General features: G+C 55.9%; 2 protein-coding genes and 1 long non-coding RNA gene across 7 annotated transcripts; 2 read left to right on the forward strand and 1 right to left on the reverse strand.

The window, feature by feature from the left end:
• The first annotated feature begins 863 nt into the window (after positions 1-863).
• On the forward strand, positions 864-11496 carry RAB11FIP1 (RAB11 family interacting protein 1). Of its 3 annotated transcripts, none has more exons than XM_058859183.1 (6): positions 864-1248; positions 4293-4735; positions 4916-5714; positions 6588-8843; positions 9873-9978; positions 10840-11496. In XM_058859183.1, the coding sequence occupies exons 1-6, from the start codon at positions 926-928 to the stop codon at positions 11056-11058; spliced, it is 4146 nt and encodes a 1381-aa protein (XP_058715166.1). In that variant the 5' UTR covers positions 864-925; the 3' UTR covers positions 11059-11496. The 3 variants fall into 3 exon arrangements, with proteins under 3 accessions (XP_058715166.1, XP_058715167.1, XP_058715168.1); XM_058859184.1 differs by having other exon boundaries at positions 8685-8843; XM_058859185.1 differs by lacking the exon at positions 6588-8843.
• A 151-nt stretch (positions 11497-11647) lies between these two features.
• On the reverse strand, positions 11648-16428 carry LOC131589568 (uncharacterized). Its single transcript, XR_009279779.1, has 2 exons — positions 16274-16428; positions 11648-12718 (listed from the first exon to the last, which is right to left on the reverse strand). It is a non-coding gene; the product is annotated as an uncharacterized LOC131589568 (long non-coding RNA).
• BRF2 (BRF2 RNA polymerase III transcription initiation factor subunit) lies at positions 15236-19321 on the forward strand. Of its 3 annotated transcripts, none has more exons than XM_058859190.1 (5): positions 15237-15528; positions 16157-16216; positions 17228-17549; positions 18019-18689; positions 18768-19321. In XM_058859190.1, the coding sequence occupies exons 1-5, from the start codon at positions 15375-15377 to the stop codon at positions 19085-19087; spliced, it is 1527 nt and encodes a 508-aa protein (XP_058715173.1). In that variant the 5' UTR covers positions 15237-15374; the 3' UTR covers positions 19088-19321. The 3 variants fall into 3 exon arrangements, with proteins under 3 accessions (XP_058715171.1, XP_058715173.1, XP_058715172.1); XM_058859189.1 differs by having other exon boundaries at positions 18019-18473; positions 18528-19321; XM_058859188.1 differs by having other exon boundaries at positions 15236-15528; positions 18019-19321.
• Positions 19322-19329: the final 8 nt, after the last annotated feature.

The raw sequence follows: 19329 nt of genomic DNA on the forward strand, positions 1-19329 counted from the left end.
CATGCACACCTGTACATACATGCCTGCGCACACCCGCACACACCTGCACACACCTGCACACACCTGTGCACACCTGCACATGCACACCTGCACACACCTGCACACACCTGTGCACACCTGCACACACCTGCACACACCTGTGCATGCACACCTGCACACACCTGCACACACCTGTACACACCTGCGCACACCTGCACACACCTGCGCACACCTGCACACACCTGCACACCTGCACACACCTGTACACACCTGTACATGCACACCTGCACACACCTGCACACACCTGCGCACACCTGCACACACCTGCACACCTGCACACACCTGTACACACCTGTACATGCACACCTGTACATACACACCTGCACACACCTGTACACACCTGTACATGCACACCTGCACACACCTGCACACACCTGCACACACCTGTACACGCACACCTGTACATACACACCTGCACAGACCTGCACACACCTGCACACACCTGCACACACCTGTACACACCTGTACACACCTGCGCACACCTGCGCACACCTTCGCACACCTGCACACACCTGTACACACCTGTACACACCTGCGCACACCTGCGCACACCTGCACACACCTGCACACACCTGTACACACCTGCACACACCTGTACACACCTGCACACACCTGTACATACACACCTGTACACACCTGCACACACCTGTACACACCTGCACACACCTGTACACACATGTACACACCTGCACACACCTGTACACACCTGCACACACCTGCACACCCCAGCCCCCGCCCCTCTCAGGCCCCGCCCTTTCCGCGCTCTCGCGAGAGGGGCGGGGCTCAGCAGCCGCTGCCGCCGCCCTTCGGGGCCCGCTCCCGCTCCCGCTCCCATTCCCGCTCCCGTTCCCTCTCCCGCTCCGGCCCCGCCGCTGCCCTCGCTGCCATGGCGGCCGCGGGCTGGGCGCCCACCCACGTTCGGGTGACGGTGCTGCGGGCGCGGGGGCTGCGCTCCAAGGCGGCGGCGGGCGGCAGCGACGCGTACGCGGTGATGGCGCTGGGACGCGACAAGTTCCGCACGTCGGTGGCCGAGCGGTGCCGGGGCGAGCCGCTGTGGCGGGAGGAGGCCACGTTCGAGCTGCCGGCGCGGCCCGCCGCCCTGCGCCTCACGGTGCTGCACCGAGCCCTGGCCGGGGCCGACAAGTTCCTGGGCCGAGCCGAGGTGGAGCTGGCAGCGCTGAGGGACGAGGGCGGCCGGCGGCACAGCAGGTGCGAGCGGGGGGAGCTCCGTGACCCCCGGGGCCCGGAGCGCGGTCCGGACACCCTCACGGGAGGGACCCGGGGGCTCCCGCGTCCCGCCGAACCGGGACAGGCATGGACAGGCACCTCCGCGTTTTGGAGGTTTTGGGGGAGGTCTCTCAGCCCCACGGGGGCCAGGGGAGGTTTGGAGGGGACCCGTTTGCCCCACGGAGGGTGGTGAGGGGGTTTCTGTGCCCCGCGGGGGCTGGGGCGGAGGCTGAGGGGTGCCTCGGTGCTCTTCAAGGGGAGAGGTGCTGTGAGGAGCCCCCCTCGGTGCTCTTCAAGGGGAGAGGTGCTGTGAGGAGCCCCCCTCGGTGCTCTTCAAGGGGAGAGGTGCTGTGAGGAGCCCCCCTCGGTGCTCTTCAAGGGGAGAGGTGCTGTGAGGAGCCCCAGCTCCCCACGGGATGTCCCCGTTCCTCATGGAAACCTCTCTGCACCTCAGGCACAGGTGGATCTGCTGGGAGACCCCTGTGCCCCCAGGGAATCCGTGTGTCCCAAAGGACTGGGGGTCACCCTGTGTCCCAGAGGACTGGGGGTCACCCTGTGTCCCAGAGGACTGGGGGTCACCCTGTGTCCCAAAGCACTGGGGGTCACTCTGTGTCCCAAAGGACTGGGGGGGTTCTGCTGGGGGCTCCTGTTCCCCGCAGGGACCCCTGGAGCCCCATAAGTGCCCACGGGGTGAGCCCTGGGAGCAGGGTCCATCCTGGAGCGGGTGAGCCCCCATGGCTGGGATGTGCCTTCCCCTGGAAGAGGCTGGGGACCCGGGGAAAGCTTTTCCAGCCAGTCCTGCCTGGTCCCTGGGTCTGATTTTTAAACGTTCCCGTGTGAGTGCTGGCTCTGTACAGAGCACACAGCCAGCCTGACCCCCGAAACCTGATGTCCTCTGAATGCTGCCTCCTTCCAGCAGGGAACGAGCGGCCGTTTATTTGTTTTTCCTAATAACCACTTTCCGCGTGTCAGGGTGGATAATTCCATGTTCCACGGGCTGACCCCGCTGCTGTCAGCAGGACTCCGAGCCGGGCCAGCGCCAGCTCTGTGTCACACTCGCTGCTTTGGACACAAACACGGGCACGGCGAAACCCAGGGGTGGTGCCCGGGAGGGTTTTACAGGGAGTCAGCAGCCTTGTAATGTGCTGGTGAGTCACCTTCCTCCCCTGGCTCACCTGAGACGGAGCCCTCCCGCTTGTCAAGGCTTAATTAGGCCGTGGGTTCATTAAGGCTGTGTCAGACACTGCTGTGTTGTGTTTACACTGCGGAGCCCCTTGGTCAGCAGAGCTCAGGGCCGGTGCCTCGGGCTCCCGGGCACGTTCCTTTGTGTCTGGGCAAAGGAAAATTGAGGGGCAGAGAAAACGAAAATACAGCTTTGGTACTCCTGGGGAAATTTCTCATGTTTTCAGTTGTTTCCAGCACTCGGTTTCCTGTGTGAAGCCTGTTTTGTTCTTGCTGCCATGGTGATGTGTAGCCACAAAGGGCTAGTTTTATTTGGAAAATAGATACATATTGATTGACAGGTGCTCACTAACACAACAAATGCCATTAATGAGATTTTTTTGTGGTTTGGGGGTTGTCAGTACATGATTTCCTTCCACCCACTGCCAGGGGTGCTGCTTTCAGGCTGAGCTGCCTTTGCTGAGCACGGTGTTTGCCTGTGGCTCCCAGGACACACGGGATCATTGGTGGCACCGAAGCCCTGCGAGCACAGGATGCTCCTAGAAATCATGGGTTTGGAACAAAAGTACCCAGTGCTGGCTCATGTTAAAGGCAAAGGGCAACCCCTTGATTTCATGGGCTGCTGCAGTCTCAGGGACTGGGTGAAGTGTTCATTTAGAATCCCAGAATGGACCTTAAAGCCCATCTTGTTCCACCTCCTGCCCTTGGTAGGGACAAATTCCACGTGACCATTGCTCCAAGCCTGGCCTTGAGCACTTCGAGGGACAGAACAGACACAGCTTCTCCAGGATCAGGGCCTCACCACCCTCAGAGGGAAGAATTTCTTCTGCATTTCCCTCTGAAGTGTCTGTAGCAGATTCCTGAATCCATCTCCTTCGGTTATCCCCATTAGTTTTGAATTTTCACTGGAGCAAATCACCTTTTTCCTTTTTCCTTTTTTCCTTTGTTCTCTTTTGTTGCTTCCAGTATACCTTTGGAGGTTGAAGTGCAAATTTGATGGCAGGGCACATTTGCATGCTCTGTTTTCTTCCTTTATTCTCCCATTCCAGCTGGTGAGGAGGAAGAAACAAAGCAGTTTCCAGGCAGCCTTTCCTATGGGTTCTGTGGGGTCGGGAATTCCGTGGTTCCATCAACAAACAAAACCATACTGGTGTGCAGTGCTGATAATTCTCTCTGCTGGCTCAGATGTGGTTTGAGGGTCACAGAGGGGTGGTTGAGGGCGTGTGGGAGGTGGGATGGTGGTTTGGGGTGCCCTGGGCACTCCCCACACAGAGCTCGATGTTTGGGAGCTGCGTTTGGGGAGGGAGAAGGCTCTGTCTGAGCAATGCCCTTCCTGGTGCGTGCCAGTCACGAGCCTGGAGAGGGGAGTGGAAATCCCCCAAGGTCTGTAAGGCTCGGGTTGGCTCTCTAGTGTTGATTAGGGGTTCCTTGGCTTAAGAGGAATTAAGAAGCTGGAATGAAAGGTATGAGGGCGTGGGATGCGTGCAGCTCTGGGGCTGCTGCTCTCGCTCCACTTCAAAGCTGTTGCCCCTGCCAGTGTCAGGAGGAGAGATGAAAGGGCAGAGGAGAGTGGCTGAGCTGAAATACAGGAATGTCGTGTTGTGTTTCTGTTTTTTCTCCCTCTTTTTAACCCTTCCTGATCTGGGTTTTAAACCAAATCTTACTAATAACTTTCTGTTTACGATAAGAAATGTTTTCCTTGGCACCTGGGGCCCTGACTGTGACGTCACCATAAGATTAAAGGCTTTCTTTTCCTACACTGTGGGCTGATTTGATTTTTCAGCCATAAGCACCCTCTGTGTTCTCACTTACCGGTGGTTAAAGAAATCTCCTTGTTGCTGCAGGTGGTACAAGCTGCGCTCCAAACCAGGGAAGAAGGAAAAGGAGAGAGGGGAGATCGAGGTGGATATCCAGTTCATGAGGAGTAACATGACAGCCAGCATGTTTGATCTGTCCATGAAGGACAAGCCCCGCTCTCCCTTTGGGAAGCTCAAAGACAAGCTCAAGGGCAAGAGGAGCAGCGGCCTCTCGGACACGGCTTCGGCCATCGTCCCCAGCACCTCCCACTCCCCTGCTGACAGCGAGGATGAGGCAGTCGAGAAGGAGAAGAAGAAATCCAAGTTCAAAGCGCTGTTCTCCAAGCCTGGCCTGCAGAAGACATCCCTGTCCCAGTCCATGTCTGTGCTGCCCACTCAGCAGCCCCTCACCCAGAGGGTTCGGCTGCGGCCCAGCGACTTCCAGGCACAGTGGGATGAGGAGGAGTCTGAGACCTCTCCTGCCTCAGAACGTGAGTATTGGCACAAAACCTTCCTCCAAAGGCTTGCTTACACTTTTCACAGCATTGGTTAAATTCTTCTTTCTGCACAAATCCATGGAAAGTCCCTCTTGGCACTGATGCTGTCAGTAGTGTCAGAGAAAAGGTTGTTCTTGCGTCTTGAATTTCTCTCTGTTTTTTTTTTTTTCCCAGGATCCTTTGAAAATGCGTTGGAAGAGAAGCCAGCTCCTTCTCCATTGTTTAAATCTCGTAAACCAGCCTTTTTGGACAGTAGGCAGCTAAGCCAAGGAATCTCTAACCACACCAAAAAGGATGGGCTCTCTTTGTTCAGTGGCCTGAAATCCAAAAGCGATCCTGTGTCCAAGTCTAGTCTGTGCATCAATGGCAGTCACGTCTATATGGAAGAGACCACAACCAAGGACAAGACTCCAACCTCCTCCCCCTCTCCTCACAACCTCAGGAGGAAGCAGCTCTTTGCTTCAGAGGAGAACCTGTCCTCCAGGCCCACTAAATCACCTGAAGAGATGGGAAGAACCTCTCCTGGTCAGGCTGTCTCCGGGTCCACATCCTTGGAGACCTTCAAATCCATGACTTTGCCATCATACAAACTGCTCAGCAGTGAGGAGCACCTGGACACCAGCGTTCCACCAAGCATAGAGGCTGGTAGAGAGACAAAAAAAACAGAGCACAAAAAGTCTGCCTTGCTCTCCCTGGTCACTGGGAAGAAGGAAACGGTGAAGACCGGTGATGCTGAGATTATTCCCGACAGGACCCTGCAGAGTGAGGAAAATACAATTCCAGAAGAGAAGAGTGAAGAGGAGGCCAAGTGCCCTGAAGTCCCAGCAGATTTGGGCAGAGGGAGCCCGTCAGGAGATGCTCTCCATGCAGAGGTGGAGGAGGCCATCACAAACAAGCAGCTGCTCAGCCCTGTTGAGGAGGAACGGAAACCTGAGAAAGCTGCGCCAGCCAAGACCAAAGCTGTGAAACCCAGGTGAGTCCCAGCTGCTGGCAGGAGTTGGGATGGGCAGTGGAGATGGCAGGTGGCAGCAGGCTGTGTCCTGCCACACCTGGGCTCAGGTGCTGCTCTGTGGGTACCTGGTGCTGGGCGCTTTGACAGCAAACAACAACTCCCGAGTTCTTCCTCAGCAGGAAAAATGATGGATGTAGAGATGTTCCTCGTAAGCAATGCTGAAATAGGGGTTCTCTAGCACAGGCACCTGTGGGGTGATTTTTCTTGCTGGATCTCTTGCACAAACTAACTGTGTCTGAGCTGTGTGGCTGCAGCCTCCCCAGGGTCTGGAATGCCTGTTCTAACATCTCTGCTTTCCTCTTCCCTACTTGGCTGTGGTTTTCCAAAGGGTGGCCTTGGAGCCCTTCTGCTTTTGGCATCATTCACAGCAGCACAGAGGGATGTTGTGTGGATTTGTACACAAGGCTTTTTCGGAAATTCTGCTCCTTTATCCTCCATACACATATATATATATAAATTGTGTTTGGGGTTAGGTGTGTCCTACTAATACGGCTGTGTTTTGTGTGTGTCTCTAACTCCTCATTTTCAGTGCTTCTCAAGTTTAAGTTTCTTGCCTGTGCAGTGTTTTACATACTAATAAACCTGCTTGGGGTGCAGAGAGACGGTGCTTAAAGCAGCAGAAACAAGCTCTGCAGCAGAAGAGTTCTGACATAAGCCAAGTGTTTGGTAAAGGTGCAGTTAAGGATATCAGGTCTCGTGGACCTCTCTGAGGTCTCTTTAAAGTACAGCTCATCTCCAGCGGCAGAGCTGATGGAGGCTGCTGCTCAAGCTTGTCTGTTCCTGCCTCGTGTTGCATCTGCAAGTGACATGCGAGTTTTTTGTCCCTTTTTGCAGACTGGGCCTGTCTCCAGAGGAGGAACCCAAAGCCACGCTTCCTACTCTTGCACCTGACCCCCTCCCTGCTTTTCTCTCTGTGCACCGTGTCAGCAGTGCAAATAATCCTTTCATTTCTAAAGTGGGGCAGGCAGCCCAAGTGCCAGACTCTGAAAACATCACTAGTTCTTCTGCCTCTCTCACTTCTCCTGCGTTAGCTGCAGAGCTTTGGAATGACAAGAACCCCTTTACTCCTGGATGGGACAGGGCATCCAGAGCCCTGGATCCCAGCAGCGTCACCCGTTTCCCTTCATCCCATCACCCTGCAGCCTCCGTTCCCAAAGCACCTCTGGCTGGGCAGGTCTCTGCTAGGGTCAATAATGCTTTTGCTGCTGACTGGGGCCAGGCTCCTGGGGGCTCTGGCCTGGGGGCTTCCCGGGGTCTCTCTGGCCCACCCACACCTTCTGTCCCCTCTGACTGTCGTTACAATGACAACAATCCCTTTGTGTCCAGGCGTGGGGGACAGGCAGTGCCAGGTGTCCAGGCTGTTGCTGGTTCTTCCCCTTCTTGCCTTTCTGGTGGTGAGAGCTGTTCCTCTGCAGGGCACCCTGCTCGTGGTGCTTCAGGGGGCTCTGTGGAAGTGGCTGTAACCAGTGATGTCACAGCTGTGCCAGATCCTCTCAGCACCTTGTCTGACCCCCCTCCTGCCCGCCCTGGGCTGGCTCCAGAGCTGCACTGTGATTCTGCCCGGCTTCAGCTTGAGGACTCTTTGGAAAGCAGCGAGCCAGGCAACGGGAGATCTGTGTCCTTTGTCCTTGGGGGATGGCAGGGTGTTCCATCAGCTGATGCGGGTTTGGGTGGGCAGGAAGGTGGAGAGCAGCACCTGGACTCCAGGGGAAGGTTACAGATGGCTTCAGGGACAGCAGGAGAGCGAGCAGGGTTTGGGGATGAGCTGGGAGCAGGGGGTGACCCATCGACAGAACTCTCTGGGGACACCACACATCCCACCTGGAACAGTGATGGAACAGCTGTGGAGGTCACTGGTGTGAGCACTGAGCCCTGCACCAAGGGTCACAAAGGTTTTGTGTCTCTCTCCAAGTGCAGTGCCAGCCTCGTGCCAGAGGCTGACCAGGCACCGTTCCCTGAGAGCGAGCTCAGGGAGGAGCAGGAGCCCTGCAGTGGAAAGCAGTGGGCAGAATGTGTGCCTATGTTAGAGCCCCAGGCACCTCCACCTGCTGGAAATGAATCACTTTCTCAAGTCCAGCCAACCCTGAGAGCCTGCACAGTGTCCCCTCAGGAAGGGGGTTCAGGGAGGGCTGGTAGCGAGATCCTTGTCCCCCCAAAGCCAGCCCCACGACTGGCTGTACTGCTGAGGAAATCCCCACTGACTTCCCAGGCTGAGCTGAGGGGTGATGTTCCTGCTTCAGGTGATGTAAAATCCACACCAGGGCTCCCTGAAGCCTCAGCTGTTCGTGGGTGCCTCCCTCAAGGTGGCTCCTTGGAGACCGTCACCCCTCCAGTGACAGCCAGGGGTGACAGCAGTGACAGGCCTTTGGAAAAGGAAGGTGATGATGATGATTTCTCTGTCAGTCTCACAAATGTCAGATCTCTGATGGCTGCTCCTGGAGGCTGGGGCTCAGCACTGGCCAGTCTTCCAGTGATCCCAGAGGGAGGCTCTGATGATGAGCTGCTGGGGGACTGTCAGGAGAGCTGTGGGGTCACTGCAGGGGACAAAGGTGTTTTAGGGACTGGAGAGCAGCCCCGAGGTTTGACACCTTTGCATGGAGAACCAAGAGAGCAGCCGGTGATCCTGGCTGCTCCTGGAGGAGGAGGAGGAGGAGCTGTTCCTGGTGCTTGTCAGCCAGGGAGTTTGGCTGTGGTGCCTGCTGCAGTGGGTGCTCCCAGGGTCTGTGTCCAGGGAGCTGACTCAAGCTTAGGTGTGACACCTCATTCCAGGGAGTGTGACAGTCATTTTGAGAAACAAGAGCTGGAAAGGAGTGCAGGTGTTGAGGAGCGTGCAGAGTGTGAGTTCTCTGAGCCTTCTGCTTTCTCTTCCTCCCTATCAAGTCCTTGCCAGCCCTACTCTTCCTCTCATCCCCTTCTCTCTGACACCCCAAGTCATAGAGCAGAGTCTCCGAAAAAGCCAACAGCCGAGGGCTTCGCAGATAAAGCGGGAAATTCGGGCAAGAAGAAACTTCTCCAGGCACGGGTTTCACCCTCTGAAACATTCCCTAACCAAAGCCCATGGGGTGGTGAAACCGTGTCTCCCAAGCACAGGTGAGACCATGTGGGGATCACAGCAGGTACCTCTGTGCAGCTGTGAGCTTTGCTTTGCTCTCTGGGTGCAGATCTGTCCCTCTGGCTGCTGCATCTGACCGGGACCACACAGCCCTGGCTTCCTCTGGGACCTGCATTTGTCAGGGCTTGGGTGCTGTCAGCCAGTGTGGGGTTGCTGCTGGCTCCAGGAGGATCTGTGGAGCTCCTCAGGGTGCCCAGGGGAGCAGCTGCTCATCACAGCTCTCAGGGGCAGTGCAGGTGGAATGGAGTCATTTCATGCCATTGGCAGAATGGGCTGGGACTGAGCTGTGTGTGAGACATGGGAGAAAGGTCACCCTGAGCAAGGGGATGCTTCATTCCCTGCATGAACTGAGCTCCTCAGGGATCACAGCTGATGCAGCTCAGGCTGCTCCTGCTGTGTGGGAGTGCTGCCACTGACCTGTCAGCCCTCAAGACTTCACCTGCAGAGCTCTGCCTGGGGTCTGGGACACCTCTGGGCCAGCATTTGCTGAAAGAAGGAAAATTTTCTTCCTGTGTTAAAATTGCTGCTGTGAGTCCTGCTCAGCTTGTGGTGTCAGTTCAGACTGGACAAGGCCTAACACTTGTCTCAGGACAGCAGAAGTATTTGATATGTTGTAAGATCACAAATATGTTCTGATTAGGAAAGTCAGGCTGAAATACCAGTTCCTGAGGGATCAGAGTAGCTGCCCTGTGTTCTGTCTCCTCGTGTAGCCTGACCTGGCTTTTCTTCCATGACACACACAGGATGTATTTCCCTTCCTGCTGCTGCTTTATCTCCAATGCCTTAAGTCAATAAAGATAGTAGAGAACTGGAAAATACTTACAAAACCCCTGTGGCTTAGAAACACCTTGTCTTCCTGAAGCTGAATCTCTTTTCTCTCAGGAGATAGAGCAGGGAGGGAATCGTCCCCAATTTCTTGCTGTATTTGTTCTTAGTCTAAAGATCTGTGTCATTGCTGCTGTTACATCTTCTGCCTAAACAACAGGAACCTTTTTTTCCTGTTGCAGGCTCCATCCTGTGAAGCCAATGAATGCCATGGCAAACAAGCCTCAGAGCAAGAACCTGAATGTCATCAGCACCATGAATGAAAAGCTGCTGGAAATGAGTGTGAAGGTATGGAGGGAAGTGGCACTTTCACTGCCCAAGCTTTGATTTAATTAAAGAGTTTGTGTATTCCAGGTAGCTGGGACATGAACTTCCTTTTGGTCAGCCCCCAAGCAAGGGAACAGTCCTTAAATGCTTATTTTCTTGCAGACTGATCTAAAATAGAGCTGGGGCTCATGGCTTTGTGGAGGTTCTCTGGCACAACCACTTCCTTGGAGCACAGCTGTGCCAGTTGGGACCAGCAGTGGGATTGAGAGGAGCTTTCAGCATAATCTTGGCCTCAAAAGAGACCTCCAGGCTTCTGCCATGTTGATCTGAAAGGCTGGGAGCATCCCTGGCTCAGCAGGGAAAATCACAGCTCCCCTTGTTGTCTGACAGGGTTTTTTTGGGGAAATAGAGAAGTTAGAGCTGAAATAACAGCAGTGCTGCCTCCTGGTGTGAGCTGAGTGATTCAAACTGACACACTGCTCTTTCAAGGGGGTTGAGAACTTGCAGTGGGTGTTGTGGTGTTCTGCCTCCACGTAAACTGTGTGTGATGCCCCACAAGAGCCTGTTGTGCTCACACTCCCTGCCTGGGCAGTGTTCTGGGAGCAGCAGGAATCAGCAGAAGCTGCCCAGTACCTCTCATGCTGTTTAAGGTTTCAAAACAGACTTTCCAAAGAAATAGGAAGAAACAGCAAAGCTCTGGGCAGGCGTTTCTTGCTGTTTAACCTGAATTTGGCTTTACCAGTCTGCATTTAGGCAGCCAGTGTAAGCTTGACCAGGTTTGTTTAAGCAGCAGCTGTCACTGTGCTGGTCTGTGTGTTCTGCTGCTGGTTTGGAATGTCCTGTGTCTGCTCTGACCCTGCCTTCCCTCCCTCCCTCCCCAAGAAATACGATCCCTCAGACCCTGCCTATGCCTATGCTCAGCTGACACACGATGAGCTGATCCAGCTGGTGCTGAAACAGAAGGATACCATTACCAGGAAGGACCTGCAGGTGCGGGAGCTCGAGGACTACATCGACAACCTGCTTGTCAGAGTCATGGAAGAAACCCCAAACATCCTCCGTGTTTCCATGGCTGGCAACAGAAAAGCTGGGAAGATGTGAAGGGTGTCGGTGAACAAGGACTGAATTCCCCCAGAGGAGGGTGAGCAGCTGGTGGTGCCGCTTGTGCTGCTCACACAAAATGACCTTTTTCCTGTTTCTGCCTTGAGCAACTCTTGGATTGATTAATAGTTCCATCAGGTGTTGTAATGAAGTCACCTTATCATATTTATTTTTTGTTTTCTTCCCATTCTTTGGGAAGATCAGGCATTAATCCAAAGGCTAGTTGTGATGGGAAGGAGGAGGGTTTTTGATGTGTTTTGCTTCCCAGCAAGGCACTGATGATCCTTTAGGAAGATTTTTTTAAAATGGTTTTGTTTTGTAGCAGCTTTGATAGATCAGTTACTTTTCTTTCCACATCTGAAGTTGTAGTGCAATATAAGTCCTTGTACAGTAGAGCCTGAGGATTTGATTGTTTTTAAAATAATAATTAACTACACTGGAGAAGTCCAAAGATGTCCCAGCTTCAGGCCTGGGCTGTAATTTAAAAGGAATTAATTGAAAGTTGACCATCAGTTGACCAAATCTCAGTTCATCTCACCACGTGGATATTCCCAAGAGTCCTTCAAGGGAAAATTTACAGGTTTCTTGGAGGAGACATTGAGGTTCACAGGACATTTCTACCATAGGAATGGAATCAATCAATTTGGGCCAAAGGTACATTTTAAATCAGAAGTTGTTCTCTTAGTGTGTTAAAATTTCTGCTCTGGAGTTTGTTCAGAGGAGGCAGAGGCTCCCCTGGCTCTGCCCCGTGCTCTGGAGCAGGGCTGACTCTCACATCTTTGTGGGAGTTCTGTGACCATTTCCTTTTTACCCTTCATTCAGGAAACAGAAATACTTTGGGGTTTGGAGCTGGGGCAGAAAAAATCAGATGCCTTTTTGCACCTCTGGGATTTACCAGGGTAGAGAGAGTCCTTAGAGGGAAGTTGGAAAGAGCAGGAAGCAAAGGACCAAAGCTTCATAAGGACCAAAGCTTAAAACCTTCCAGCCTTAATTCTTTGGAAACAAACACTCCTACCTTTGGAAATTGTTGGGGTTTTGGGTCACTCCTGGCTCAGGGGTGAGTTCCTAACTTGGTTTTTCTACAGCAAAGCACTTTATTGAGGGACTGGAGCAGCTGGATGGACTCTCACCTGTGAGCAGTCTGCTTACAATTGTCATAAACCACTGGAAACTACTGGAGATCTCAAATACTGTATTTTTTTAGGGAGGAGCAGCTTAATTTATTTTCACGGAGATGTAAACATTTATTAGGAAAAAATCCAAGAAATGCTGTTAATAACATTTTTATTCTGACCTATTGCTGCTACCAAAGTCTGGAACTTTCCTGGCAGGGCTGTATCTCACGGGCAGCCTGACCTCAGACAAGCCTTAGGAGCTGAGTCTTGCAAGACTTCAGGTACTTTTATCTCATTTTAGTGTTACTTGAGCAGCGAGAGCCTTCTCTCTTCTCTCCTGTCCCCTCTGCTCTGAATGAGGGCTCTGAAGGTGGCCTTGGTGGAGGTGCTGGTTTGATTCTGGGTGCTGCTGCTGTTTCTTGTGCCTTCTCGAGCGAGGAAGATGAAGGATTGATTTGTTTCCTCCTCGTGCCTCCGTGGATCTGTGGACAGAGGATCCCACAGCTCTCTTGCATTTTAGACTGTCTTCCAGTGGGAAGAGTGACCTGCACAGAACCAAAGCAATAAATAATATTAGCAGAGATAAAGCCTTAAAACTTGGAATGGGCTCCCCTGGCAGCCTTTTTGTGCCCTGGGGTTGTTCTCTCCCTTGGGTGGCTGCAGCTGTGGAGCCTCTCCCCAAGCAGAGCCAGCGCTGGGGCATCCTCATTCTCATCCTTATCCTCATCCTCATCCTCACCTTCCTCAGCCCCAAAAGCATCACCCACCCCACCCTCACACCTCCATTTTATTGGCAATACTCCTTAAAGCCTTCCTCTGGTGTGAGGGGACTGGCATTTTACATCCTCAAGGGCCTTAAGAATCAAATATATTGTTTTATTATTGAAGGATCTGAGTGCATGTTCCCTGTTTTTACTCTCTGCTTTTAGCCCAGAATTACTGTTTGTTTTTAAACAGCTTTTGCTTTTATGGAACACTAAAATAAAAACACCTTAAAGCCGGTGTTGTGATCCCTGTGTCTTTGTTCTGTGGAAAATGAGGTTCACATCATTTTTATTGAATTTAAAAGTTTAATTAAAAAACAATTAGGAGAAGAAAATAAAGTAAAGTGTACAGATAGGGCCGGGTGTCTCTGCATTCACCTCACTGACAAAGGATTGTCCCTTAAAAACAGAACCCTGCTACATATCCATAAATTCTCACACATATTCACACATTCTGCTTAGGATCTTTGGGGTTCTTCTGTTTAGTTTTCTCTTGCCCCCTTCCCAATAGATCAATCTTCTTGGTGCCATCGAGATTTACATTCCCTGATACCAGAAATGCAATAAATTCCTCCCCCAGAGTTCTGGTCACTGCTGTCCTCATCTGGGTAAGAGAGTTTACAAAAGGAAAAAGAAAGTGTTCCCAGCTATCTTTTTCAGTCTTTGGGTTATACAAACAAAAGCAGTTTTTATTTTAATACTATGCCATAGCCTAACATATATGTATTATACTACTATTTCTAAGTTTCATCAATAACAGAAATAAAGAAAACTATATTAATACAACAAAAATTTCCATTCTTATACACATAACATTCATTTTAATATTTGTGAAAAGCCAACAATATAAAATGTATCTATAACAGTTCTGAAAGAGCAGTTTCCAAAGGGCCTCGTCCCCTCCTTGTGCCCCGCTCATCCCCCGGGGGTTTGGGGCTGGTTTCACCCCTGCAGCGATCGATCCCTGCGGGAATTTCCTGCTGAACTCCTCCCGGGGTGGGGAACCCTGCCCGGGACCGGGGAGAGACTCGGGAACCGGGGAGAGACTCCGGGACCGGGGGAGAGACTCGGGGACAGGGGAGAGACTCCGGGACCGGGGGAGAGACTCGGGAACCGGGGGAGAGACTCCGGGACCGGGGGAGAGACTCGGGGACAGGGGAGAGACTCAGGAACCGGGGAGAGACTCCGGGACCGGGGAGAGACTCGGGGACAGGGGAAGAGACTCCGGGACCGGGGAGAGACTCGGGGACAGGGGAGAGACTCCGGGACCGGGGGAGAGACTCGGGGACCGGGGGAGAGACTCAGGAACCGGGGAGAGACTCCGGGACCGGGGAGAGACTCGGGGACAGGGGAAGAGACTCCGGGACCGGGGGAGAGACTCCGGGACCGGGGGAGAGACTCCGGGACCGGGAGAGAGACTCGGGGACCGGGGGAGAGACTCCGGGCCCTCAGCGCTCCAGAGACCCGGCGCTGCTCCCCGGAGGCCGCCGAGCGCGGTTATCGCCCTGCTCCTCCGCAGTGCTGGGCCCGGGGCCTCCGAGCCTCGGTGATTTGCGGTTCCACGCCGAGGAGGACGCGCTGTCCCCTCGGTCCCGCTCCCTCCGCAGCTCCCGGCGCCGCCCCCGCCTCCCCGGGGAATCCCCGCGGAACCGGCGGGGCCGGAACGCAGCGAGCACGGACGGCGCCTCGGCCGGACGGGCATCGGGAAGGACCGCGGGCGGCGCCGCTATTGGCTGTCTCTGGCAGGGCTGTGCCGCTATTGGCTGTCTCTGACAGAGCTGTGCCGCTATTGGCTGTCTCTGGCAGGGCTGTGCCGCTATTGGCTGTCTCTGGCAGGGCTGTGCCGCTATTGGCTGTCTCTGGCAGGGCTGTGCCGCTATTGGCTGGCTCTGGCCGGACTGTGCAGCTATTGGCTGTCTCGGGCCGTGCTGTGCCGCTATTGGCTGTCTCTGGCCCTGCTGTGCCGCTATTGGCTGTCTCTGGCAGGGCTGTGTCGCTATTGGCTGTCTCTGGCCGTGCTGTGTCGCTATTGGCTGTCTCTGGCAGGGCTGTGCCTCTATTGGCTAGCTCGGGTCGTGCTGTGCCTCTATTGGCTGTCTCGGGCAGTGCTGTGCCGCTATTGGCTGTTTCGGGCCCTGCTGTGCCGCTATTGGCTGTCTCTGGCCGTGCTGTGTCGCTATTGGCTGTCTCGGGCCGTGCTGTGTCGCTATTGGCTGTCTCTGGCCGTGCTGTGTCGCTATTGGCTGTCTCGGGCCGTGCTGTGCCGCTATTGGCTGTCTCTGGCCGTGCTGTGTCGCTATTGGCTGTCTCTGGCCGTGCTGTGTCGCTATTGGCTGTCTCGGGCCGTGCTGTGTCGCTATTGGCTGTCTCTGGCCGTGCTGTGCCGCTATTGGCTGTTGGAGGTGCACCGCCCCGGCGCTCCCCCGGCTGAGGGGCGATGGCGGCGCGGGGCCGCTGCCCCGAGTGCGGCTCGGGCTCGCTGGTGGAGGACGCGCACTACGCGCAGCAGCAGCTGGTCTGCGCCGCCTGCGGCTGCGTCCTGGCCGAGGGGCTCCTCACCACCACCTACAGCGACGAGGAGCATCTGCGGGGTGCGGCCCCGGGAGCGAGGGGCGCTGCGGAACCGGCCGTGTGCGGCCCGCTCGGGCTCTCCGAGCCGGTCCGGGGAGCGCAGCGCTCCTCGAGCTGTCCCCGCCGTATCCCCGCTGTCCCCGCCGTGTCCCCGCCGTGTCCCCGCTGTGTCCCCGCTGTGTCCCCTCTGTCCCCGCCGTGTCCCCTCTGTCCCCGCCGTGTCCCCTCTGTCCGCGCTGTCCCCGCTGTCCCCGCCGTGTCCCCGCTGTGTCCCCGCCGTGTCCCCGCTGTGCCCGCGGTGTCGGCTCAGGCCTCCCTCCATCCCCCAGCCCCATTTCCCCTAACAGGCCACCCTTGCCGCTCTCCCCTGCCAGGCTCTGGGCTGGGAGCCGGGGATGAGCCTCAAGTTTAAACTGTGGAATCTCTTATTGTTAAAAGAGATGATTCACATTGCGTTTAAATCTCTCAGGAGAGCTGTAAGTGCAGCGGAGCAGCCTCGAGGCTGTTGCCTGGCTCTGTCTGTGGGAAATCCTTGGCTCAGAGGAGATCAGTGCCCTCCAGCAGCTCTGATTGTTGGAGGAATTGATTGAATTCTCTGGTTGCCGTAGAATTCCCTGCAGGACTGACTGATCCAACCCTGTTTTCCAGAGGTCGCCTATTCCCAGAGCACGGGCCAGAAGGAGCAGCTGAGCCGCTGCCTGCAGCGAGGTAAGAGCAGTTCCCAGCGAGCCGATCCTCCCTGGCCGCTGCCCCGCTCTGTCTCACCTGGTTCTGGGGCTGGAAAAGCCTCAGAAGCTCCTTGGGGCCCGGGGAGGGCACTCGGTGCTGAATCCAGCCGGATCCTCCCGTTCCCTGTGGGGCTGGGAGGTGTTTCAGTGCCATGTGTGGGTTTGGGAGGTGTTTCAGTGTCATTTGAGGGGCTGGGAGGTGTTTCAGTGCCCTCTGTGGGGCTGGGAGGTGTTTCAGTGCCATGTGTGGGTCTGGGAGGTGTTTCAGTGCCATGTGTGAGTTTGGGAGGTGTTTCAGTGCCATGTGTGGGTCTGGGAGGTGTTTCAGTGCCATGTGTGGGTTTGGGAGGTGTTTCAGTGCCATGTGTGAGTTTGGGAGGTGTTTCAGTGCCATGTGTGGGTCTGGGAGGTGTTTCAGTGCCATGTGTGAGTTTGGGAGGTGTTTCAGTGCCATCATCTGTGGGTTTGGGAGGTGTTTCAGTGCCATGTGTGAGTTTGGGAGGTGTTTCAGTGCCATCATCTGTGGGTTTGGGAGGTGTTTCAGTGCCATGTGTGGGGCTGGGAGGTGTTTCAGTGCCATGTGTGGGTTTGGGAGGTGTTTCAGTGCCATGTGTGGGTTTGGGAGGTGTTTCAGTGCCATCATCTGTGGGTTTGGGAGGTGTTTCAGTGCCATCATCTGTGGGTTTGGGAGGTGTTTCAGTGCCAGCTGTGGGGCTGGGAGGTGTTTCAGTGCCATGTGTGGGTTTGGGAGGTGTTTCAGTGCCCTCTGTGGGTTTGGGAGGTGTTTCAGTGCCATCATCTGTGGGTTTGGGAGGTGTTTCAGTGCCATCATCTGTGGGTTTGGGAGGTGTTTCAGTGCCATCTGAGGGGCTGGGAGGTGTTTCAGTGCCATCTGAGGGGCTGGCTGTGCCCATGCCAGGTGAGTGCTGCCTGCTGGGGTTCTCAGGAGGAATTCCTTGGCCCCGTGTTTGAGGGTGGCATCTTCCCGCAGGGATCCGGCGGGTCCAGGACCTGTGCAAGGTGCTGCAGCTCCCGGCGGTGTTTGAGGAAACGGCCGTGTCCTACTTCCAGAGGGCTCTGCAGCTCCCTGCCTTCCACCTGCTCAGCCTGGAGAAGAAGGAGCTGCTGGGGGGCTGCTGCGTGTTCGTGACGTGCCGCCAGCACAACTGGCCCCTGACCATGGGCACCATCTGCTCCCTCCTGTACGCCAGGCAGGACCTGTTCGCCGGCGTCTACCTGAGCCTGCAGAAGGAGCTGGGGCTGTCGGTGCCCGCCCTGAGCCTGGCAGACCTGGTGACCACGCACCTCAACAGGTGATGGGATCCCTTCCAGCCCTGGGACAGCCCTTGTTTGCCCTGGCTGGGTGGAGGGGCTGGGATGTGGCCCTGGGCAGGGCTGAGCTGTGATGTAGGTGTGTGTGTGCTCAGGCTGGCCTGGCTTTTGTCCCTCCCTTGTTACAGCTGGGCTGTGATTGTCACCCTGCCCCGTTCTCCGCAGTCTGGAGAGGGCAGAGAGGTGCTCAGGGAGGAACCAGAATGCCAGAGTCACTGAGGCTGGAAAAGATCCCTGGGGCCATGGAGTCCAAGCTGTGCCCGATGCCCAGAGCACCGAGTGCCACCTGCAGGGATGGGGACTCCACCACCTCCCTGGCAGCGATTCCAGTGCCTGAGAGGCCTTTCCATGAAGCAATTCCTGCTGCTGGCCATGATCAGCAGCCGTGGGGAGAGCAGGGTGTGTTTGTCCCCAAGGCTCCCCCTGACCGTGGCCTCTTTGCTCCGGCAGCTTCCGGCTGCTCCAGCCCTCGGCCAGCGTCCCCGCGCCATTCCTGGAGGACAAGGAGAAGCTGCTGGCCCGGACCATGGCCATTGTGGAGCTGGCCAGCGAGACGTGGCTGGTGACGGGCCGGCACCCCGTGCCCATCGTCACGGCCGCGGCGTTCCTGGCCTGGCAGTCGCTGCGGCCCGGCCCGCGCCTCTCGTGCCCCTTGGCGCGGTTCTGCCGCCTGGCCGGGGTGGATCTGCCGCCCCCGGCCCACCTCAGGCTGAAGGAGCTGCTGGAGATCCTGCAGGGAATGGCCTCCCAGCTCTCCTGGCTGCGCGGCTTCGACCTGGACAAGAAAACGGTGGTGAAGCACATCGGGGACCTGCTGCAGCACCGCGTGTTCCTGCTGAAAAACGCCTTCAGCCAGCAGGACGGGGAGGAGCAGCAGGACACGGCCCTGGGCCAGGGCTCCTCAGGCCAGGATCCTGGGGACTCCCCGGATAAGGACTCCCCAGATAAAGATTCCTCAGGCCAGGATCCTGGGGGCTCCCTGGATAAGGATTCCCCAGGCCAGGACTCCTCAGGCCAGGATCCTGTTTGCTCCTTGGATAAGGACTCCCCGGATAAGGACTCCCTGGATAAAGATTCCCCAGGCCAGGATCCTGTGGGCTCCCTGGATAAGGATTCCTCAGGCCAGGATCCCGGGGGCTCCCTGGATAAGGATTCCTCAGGCCAGGATCCTGGGAGCTCCTTGGATAAAGATTCCCCAGGCCAGGATCCTGGGGGCTCCTCAGATAAGAACTCCTCTGATAAGGACTCCCCAGGCCAGGATTCCCCAGGCCAGGGCTCTCCTCCAGAGACACAGGAGCAGGGCTGTCCCTCGGCAGGGAAGCCCCGGCGTGGGGGCGCCCTGAGGCCGCTGCTCCCACCCTGCCTCATCCACCCGAGGAAGAGGCTGCGCCCAGCGGCTCCGAGCGCCCCGGCCTCGGCCCTCACGGGCGATGAGCCCATCTCAGACAGCGAGATCGAGCAGTACCTGCGCAGCCCCGACGAGATCCGCGCCTTCAGGAAGGCCAAGGCCTGGCTGTGATGGTGGCCCAGAGGACAGTGCTGCCAGGGACAGTTTGGGGACCAAAAGTGTGAAGCCCAGCAGGGACAGAGTGATCGTGGTGCAGAGACTGGCACCCAGGGAATGAGGCTGTGGGGAGGGAGCAGCCTGGCTCCTCCTTAATGTGCTGGACCAAAATGGGGTTTTTATGGAGTGACTGCTTCAGGTCACGTTACCTTTCTGTTAAAAATAAATAAAAGTGCAAGTGCCAGCTTTTCCAGGGG

Source organism: Poecile atricapillus, chromosome 29 (assembly GCF_030490865.1).
Source record: "Poecile atricapillus isolate bPoeAtr1 chromosome 29, bPoeAtr1.hap1, whole genome shotgun sequence".
Classification (NCBI taxonomy): Eukaryota; Metazoa; Chordata; class Aves; order Passeriformes; family Paridae; genus Poecile; species Poecile atricapillus.